Source organism: Echinops telfairi, unplaced genomic scaffold, assembly GCF_000313985.2.
Source record: "Echinops telfairi isolate 266 unplaced genomic scaffold, ASM31398v2 ScPeMD7_2291;HRSCAF=2852, whole genome shotgun sequence".
Taxonomy (NCBI): Eukaryota; Metazoa; Chordata; class Mammalia; order Afrosoricida; family Tenrecidae; genus Echinops; species Echinops telfairi.
The window spans coordinates 9,439,985-9,447,733 of record NW_022106189.1 but is presented as its reverse complement, the minus strand read 5'-3'; the positions used below and the strand labels follow the sequence as shown (position 1 = coordinate 9,447,733).

Sequence of the window (7,749 nt, the reverse complement as noted above, 5' to 3'; positions counted from 1 at the left end):
TTTTCGTGATGCACATTTTCTTTACATAAAACTCTCTCTTATACATGAGTTGCTGTGGATTTGTTTCTCCAAAGTACCCAGACTAATACAGTGCACATAGATCTATTTCCCCATCTTCATATATAAATATATTTACATACGTACATGCCTGTATTTAGACCTCTATAAATTCCCTTTGCTTTGTAGTTCTTTCCACTATTTCCTTTGACTTTCCTCTTGTCCCACTGTCATACCCAGCCTTAATTTGGGCTTCAGTAATTCCTCTCGGTTGATTATGCCCTACCAGGACTTCAAGGTTCATTTTCTTAATGACTAATGATAATCAGGTAGCATAAATGGGTAAGTTCTGGACTACCTAAAGGTTGGTGGCTCAAACAGCAGCATCTGCTTTTGAAAAATCACACCAAAAAACCTCAAATTCACTTCTGTAAAACTGATTCTGACTCACAGGAACCCTAAATATGGTTTCTCGGAATGTAAAACTTTATAGGGGCAAACAGTCTCCTCTTTCTCCTATTGAGTGGCTGGTGGGTTTGAACTGATAACCTTGAGGTAAGTAACCCACTGTCTAACCCACAGTGCCATCAGGGTTCCTTCTCAAAAGGTCATAACCTTGAAAATCCTATACAGTGCAGTTCTACTCTGCATGGATTGAAATTGGCTTTACAGCAACTAAAATTAATCGACCATTTGCATCTTTGGAGACTTGTTTGTTCATGTCCTTTGATGATTTTAATTATGTTGCTTGCCTTTTTTCTTCCTGAACTTTAGCAATCTCTGTTTTGTATGCTTTAGAAAATAACCTGGTTCCCATGTGTTTTAAGAGTATTTAAGGGACATACTTAGAGGCAGACTGATAGCATGACCCTCCCCTGCCCCACCCCACCCCAGAACTTAAGACATTTATCCACTCATTCATTGATTCATTGATCCTTTCCTCAATGAACTTAAAATTTCTGATTCTTGACCAGGTGCCAGATACTGTGGTAAGAACTTGAAACCTGTTGATAAGGGAACAGTTCCTCTGCTCTCCCATCAAGAGCTCACAGTTTGGTGTGCATGTGTTACACTTTGAATAGATGTGATCCCACAAATTACAAGAAGAAGAGATAAATGCTAGATCAAAGATGTAAACAAAGTGCTAACGGAGCTCAGAAGTGGAGCAATTCACTCTGCCTGGATGAAGGCTTTACAGAGGAGGGACATTGGAGCAGTGTCTTAAATGATGAGTAGTACACTTGGCAGGAAAAGTCTTTCGGAGAAGAATGAACCATGTGTGCATAGAACCAGCATTTCAAAAGGACAGTTGTGTTAAGGAAACAGTAAAACATTAAGTGATGGATTTGTGTGTATTCTAGTACTATTTTACCTTGATATAAGAGTAGTAAAAATATAAACTAACATTTATTGAGCATTCATATGCGCCAAACCCTTGCTTTAAGATGCTATCTCACTCTTTGAGAGCTTAAAATGTCACAACCTTGTAAGGGTCTCCTGAAGCACGTAACACTGATAAGCCACCAGGGAATGGTTGTAAGTAGGGAAATACTTGTCTGCCAGTTGTATGTGGGAGGGACTTACACATGAGCCTGTCTGTGAACATGCTTTGGAGAGTATTACTTATCATGCACATGATGATTTTACCTGACAATTAAAAAATATAATCCAACCTTACACACAAAAGGTGCAGCTTTCAGAATGGGGAAGAATCAAACAGAAATGAAGAAGAGGTTTCTCTCCAGGCCTGTCGTTGAAATGTTCCTGTGCTAACTCCAAAGTTCATGAGCTGTGAACCAAAGATTAATCCCACTTCCTGTTGATTGGGTGACTAGTTCAGATTCTCTCTACTGCAAGAAACAGAAAAATCCAAGTTCAAATAAGCAAAAAAGGCCTCTGCTGTTTCAAGATATTGGGGAGGCCATAGTTGGCTTCAAGGACCAGTTTTCCACTAGCTTTTTCTTGGTTTCATTGGCAAGCTCCAAAGAGAGGCATCTGGGAGCTCCATCTGGAGTTTCCCATTCTTGGTGGCAAAATAGTGGTGATCTATTCCATTCAATCAAGTGAAAAAGAGAAACCCTCTTTTCTAGTGGCTACCCCAAAGGCTGAAGATATTTTTGATTGGTTACCTTCTTATCCTGAACTGCTCGAGGTGGCCAGTGATGGTCATGTGCTGATTGACTTACACCTGAGTCATTTACTCCACCCCTATAGTTAGTGGTAGAGCTCTCTCTGAATGATGTGGGCTTTGAGCTGGGGAAGAGGTCAAAATAAAACATGCAGTCTGTTGCTTATAGAAGAAGGCATAGATGCTGGGAGGCTCAAGAAAATACTTACTCATAGGGGTGGCATGGGTTTTCCTAAGCACCTTCTTTCTCCACCATCTCCAAATCACCCAGTTCCAACCATTCTTGGTGATTTATTAGAAGAGGGCCATCCCAAAAATGAGTGAAGTTGTTAAGACTGTTCTCCTCTTCTATGGTAGATTCAACCTGGATCCCTTTGACTGCTACACAGATGAACAGATCTGGGATGTCTTGGGAAAGACATTCCTGACCAAGACAGTAAGTAGCTCCAAAGCCTCATTCTTGGTCTTAGCTGACCTTCTCAAGAGGGGACTTGGTCTTTTGGTGGCTACCTGCACATGATATTTTTGATGGTGCTGCTTTAAGGGAGAGACTGAAACACATGTCAGTGAGATGATTTGGTCTTTCTAAATAAAGACTGAAGCGTCTCAGTCTCTAACCATGTGCTAGGTACCCAGAAAAGACAAAGTGGACAGGTCTTTGCCTTCCTAGCGCTTACATTCAACCAAGATAAAGGCAGCAAGCAGAATCGCACTTGAAATACCTTTGTATAGTAGCTATTGCTGTCAGATATTGCAGGGCAATTGTACCAATAGAAACTTCAATGGGAAGCAGTTACTTTATATCATGTGAACAGACCTTTCAAAGGACATCTGAGCTGAGATCGATTGTCGAAGGGCAGCCAGGCAAAGATCTTTGAGAGAACATTCTCAACAGAGAAAGTCATAAATGCAAAGACCTGGAGGAGAGGATAAATGAAGCACAATTATGGAACACAATGGCCATCGTCCAGAGTGGAGAGGAGGGGCAGAGAAGTGCTACAAAATGTGACAGGAGAGTTGGGTGAGGTCAGCTCCCAGCCTCTTTCTGCAGTGGCCAATGCAGTATCTCTTCTTCCCTCAGATCTCAAAATTTCCACAGAAACTGTTCACAGAAGTTGTAGAAAATGGAGAAAACTTCTCTGTTGGGCAAAGACAGCTGCTCTGCATTGCTCGAGCTCTCCTTCGGAACTCCAAGGTGAGCCTGCCCCCCACACACAGGTGGGGCTGAGAAGCCCTAAGAAGTCACAGGTTCACAGGTAATGTCTGACTTGGTGCACCCCACTGGCTATTTCTCCTTCTGTTGCCACAAGATTGTCGGTGCCAGGCTCTTTCCTTAAAAAAACCCCAAATACTCACTCATTTCACTGAATAACTTTTCACATGTATGAGGGTAAGTCAGGCAAACATTTCTGCGCAATCATACATTTCACTAAACAAAAATATCAAAATGTGAAGCTACTGTTCTCAACATATTCTCTATGTAGGTCTACACTCCTGAAAACAGTGCTTCCACCTCGTTAGTACTTCCCATAAAATAGTCCTGCCCTCTTGGATTTACAGAAGCCAAAATGGCAGTTTTGGCATTTTTGAGGTACTCAAATGATGTACCTTTGAAATTTTCTCTGAATTTTGGGAGCAAAAAGAAGTCTGAGGAGGGCAAGATTAGGGCAGCAGGATGGATGGAGTGAAGTTTCTCAATAAAATTGTGGCAAGAAAACCCTTCCTATCTTGAAAGAATGAGCAGGGACATTGACACAGTAAGAGAAATTCCTTGATACAACTTTCTTGACTTTTTCCTCATCAATGCAGTTTTCAAATTTTCTTAAAACTTCTTCCTAACCGATCACAATGATCTACATATAACCCCTTCCCAGGGGGATGGACAACAGAAAAGTGGGTGAAGGGAGACAGCAGTCGGTGTAAGACATGAAAAAAATTTTTAATAAATTATCAAGGGCTCATGAGAGAGGGTGGGTGGGGGAGGGGGGAAATAAGGAGCAGATACCAAGGGCTCAAGTAGAAAGAAAATGTTTTGAAAATGATGATGGCAACATATGTACAAATGTGCTTGACACAATGGATGTACGTATGGATTGTGATAAGAGCTGTAAGGCCCCGATAAAATGATTCATGTTAAAAAAAATTAACCTCTTCCTAATAAGCCCTCATGATCACTCTGTGTTCTTAGAGAAGGATTTTTAATAATACTCCTTTGGGGTTCCCCTAACACAGTTGCCATAATGTTTTAAGGTGACATCTCTGCCTTAAAGTTAACGAGCCCAGTAGATCCTTTCAGAAGCCACTCTTGTGCTTGGATTTTTTTTAAAGGCACTCTAACAAGACTAAAGCCAGTGCATTACTGAGAGAAGTTGTCCTCAGTTATCCGCGGATCACAGAGACATGCTTAAACATGATTTCTTTGGAATAAACCTGTGCATGTATAAGTTGGAGTCCTTGTAGCCATACTTTTTGGCTTCCAGTTATGTTTATGGTGTAGGTGAGGTGGTACCCATACCACCCTGATACCCTGTAAGCGGAAATGCTCTACCATTACAAGCAAATGATTATGCTCTTTTCCTTGGGAAAAGCTACGAGGCTGGAAACTATTGTCTTACAAATTATCTACCGTACATCTGTCTTTAAATTTTAATGCCGGATATTCCTCTTGTCTTCATCTGAATTTAGAACCAGATGACAGCTTAGCCCGAGAAAGTTTACAGATATATTTAAAAGTTTAATGTAATAGTGTTTCTTGAGTATTCAAAATACTTTGTTGGTAGTTTTGGGTGTCAGCCCCTGAGCTAGTTAGGAGCAAATGAAGTGATGCAACATACACACAGATTTACAAATGCACACCTCCCCCACACTCACATGAAGGCACACATATGCCCACAAGTACATACATGCATTCACACAGCAGGGTTAACCAGTTACTAGTGCAAAAAGTGTTGGTGTCTACTGTCAGGGCTGTGGGAAAAGAGTAGGCGGAACTCTGGGGGGAGGGGCCTGCAGGAGGGGAGAACGTTTCAGAGGGGGTAGGTATCCCCTTCTTTCGTGAGCAAGATGAGCAGCAGGTTTGCAATATGTATGTGGCACTTTCTTAGCTTCTCATTTCCTTATTTCACAGTGACTTCGTTGTTTGGTGTGGAAATTGCTTTCTCTATATTGTTTCCCAAACTTATCTGTATACCAGCTAATCCGTGATTGACTGTGAAAAGCTACAAACAAACTCAACTGCCATCAGCTAGGTCCCAACTCAGTGCGTTAGAGCAGAATTGTGTTCTATCAGGTTTTCAGTAGATGGCTTTTCAGAAGTAGGTTGCTATGTTTTTCTTCTGAGGCTCCTCGGGAGAGACTTGAACCTCCAGTTGGCACCATCAGGAACTCTATGGTTTGCTAATGATATTCCTTTAAAAAAATAATTCAAACAATTGTGAATTAGGTGGGAGTTACCTTTTAGATAACCAATTTTGTATTCAAGAGTTTAGAGTACTTATCAAAGCCTTGAATAGCTTACGCTTGTTCCCCCACCGTGCCTTTGGTTTCTCTTCTCCCTCTTTTGGATTACCATCTTCCCCTTCACCCAGCATAGTCCCCAGCAACCTGCTAGCCTGTTGCTTCATCTTCCCTCCTTTATCCTCCCCACCCCTTGGTAACCTCCATAGTCTGTTCCCTGTGGTATGAGAGTATTGGTCATTTTTCTCCTTTTTCGTTATAACAGTGGTATCATACATTATTTGTGCTTTTGTGATTGACTAATTTCACTTGGCATATTGTTCTCTAGGTCAATCTTTGCCATGAGGTGCTTCATGGTTTCATTATTGTTTTTTAGAAAGGGATAGTATATGTATGCAGAAAAGTTTCTTTATTAATTCTACTACTAATGGGCACTTAAGTTGTTTCCATTTTTGTGAACAGTGAGTGCGGTGAACAGTGAGTGTGGTGATGGACATAGGTGTGCATATGCCTGTTCATGTTATGGGTCCCCTTTTAAGAAACTGCATCATTGCAAACAACAGTATTTGTGAAATCATACTTCATACGACAGGTATATTCTTCTAGTATATATTATGAATGAAGCAAATATGAAATTATTAAAATAGAAGGGTGTCACCATATAGTAGTTACAACCATCTCATATGAATTTAGAGTGTGTGCATACCACCTTCTGGGGAACATTGTTCTACATCCATTCAGGCATAAGAAGGCATTTTGATTTTTCATGAACTTAGTCTTCTTTTACTAAAATATAGTCAGCTCTTGGCTGACTATATTGTCTTTGTAATGTAAATGATAACTAAAAATTAACAAGTTGGTTTTGAATTTGGTCCAACCCTCTCAATTCACAACTAAGGAAACTAAGATCTAGATGGGAGGGATCAAAGTCTCATAATGAGTTAGTGGTAGAACCAGGAGTAGACCGAGGTCTCTTGGGGCTGCAGAGGTCACTTCCACCTGTGTTTTGTGCTCTCCAGATCATCCTTATTGATGAAGCCACAGCCTCCATTGATCTTGCGACTGATACCCTGATTCAGCGCACCATCCGAGACGCCTTCAAGGGCTGCACAGTGCTGATCATTGCACACCGTATTGCCACTGTGCTGAACTGTGACCGCATCCTTGTCATGGGCAATGGGAAGGTAAGAGTTGCCTCTCTGTCTTGATGGAAGGGCAGATGTACAGAATGCTGACACAGGAGGCCTTCCAATTCTTCAGGACGGAGCTCAGCGGTGCCCTGGTTCTCTCTCCTTTTTCTGCCTCCTAGGTCATGGAGTTTGACAAACCTGAGGTCCTGCAAAAGAAGCTTGGGTCATTTGCAGCTCTGCTGTCCACAACCAGTCCTTCCTTGAGCTAAAGAGAAAAGAAGACTGCATGAGGATGGCGAGGCTGAGTTCAGAGGGTTCCCAATGTTTAGTATAAGTCCTTCTGGCTAAGAGATGGCCACTTCTGCTGAAAGTAGGGATGCAATAATGTGAGGTCTACTGGTGATGGGCTGCAAAAGAAAACTGAGGAACAGAACCTGGAATAGGATCCTGCATCATTTAAGTCCATGCATTTCCTTTAAACGTATATGCTGAATAATTTCATGGTACTGTAAAAGTTTATTATCCTTTTTTTCTGAACTGTAATAAAAGTATTGCAAATGATGTATTGCCTTTATGAAAAAGTAAAACTAAGAAAACGTCACCCTATTTGTTATACTTTCTTATAACATTTTTTTCTATTTATTTATTAAATCATTTTATTGGGGGCTCGTACGACTCTGATCACAATCCATACATCCATCCATTGTGTCAAGCACATTTGTACATTTATTGCCATCATCATTCTCAGAGCATTTGCTTTCTACTTGAGTCCTTGGTATCAGCTCCTCATTTTTCCCCCTCCCTATCCGCATCCCCCTCCCTCATGAACCCTTGATAATTTATAAATTATTATTATTTTGTCATATCTTACCCACTCCCTTCACCCACTTTTCTGTTGTTCAACCCCCAGGGAGGAGGTTATACGTAGATCCTTGTAATCGGTTCCCCCTTTCCACCTCACCCTCCCGGCATCGCCACTCTGAGTACTGGTCCTAAAGGGATCATCTGTCCTGGATTCCCTGTGTTTCCAGTTCCTAT

General features: G+C 41.3%; 1 protein-coding gene across 1 annotated transcript in view; it reads left to right on the top strand.

Moving 5' to 3' along the window:
- The window catches only part of ABCC11 (ATP binding cassette subfamily C member 11), a 93,696-nt gene extending 86,716 nt beyond the window's left edge, over positions 1-6,980 (top strand). Inside the window, exons 26-29 of the mRNA XM_004704900.1 lie at positions 2,483-2,561; positions 3,207-3,320; positions 6,601-6,765; positions 6,891-6,980. Coding sequence (XP_004704957.1) covers positions 2,483-2,561; positions 3,207-3,320; positions 6,601-6,765; positions 6,891-6,980 — 448 coding nt within the window. The remainder of the gene's footprint in view (positions 1-2,482; positions 2,562-3,206; positions 3,321-6,600; positions 6,766-6,890) is intronic.
- Positions 6,981-7,749: the final 769 nt, after the last annotated feature.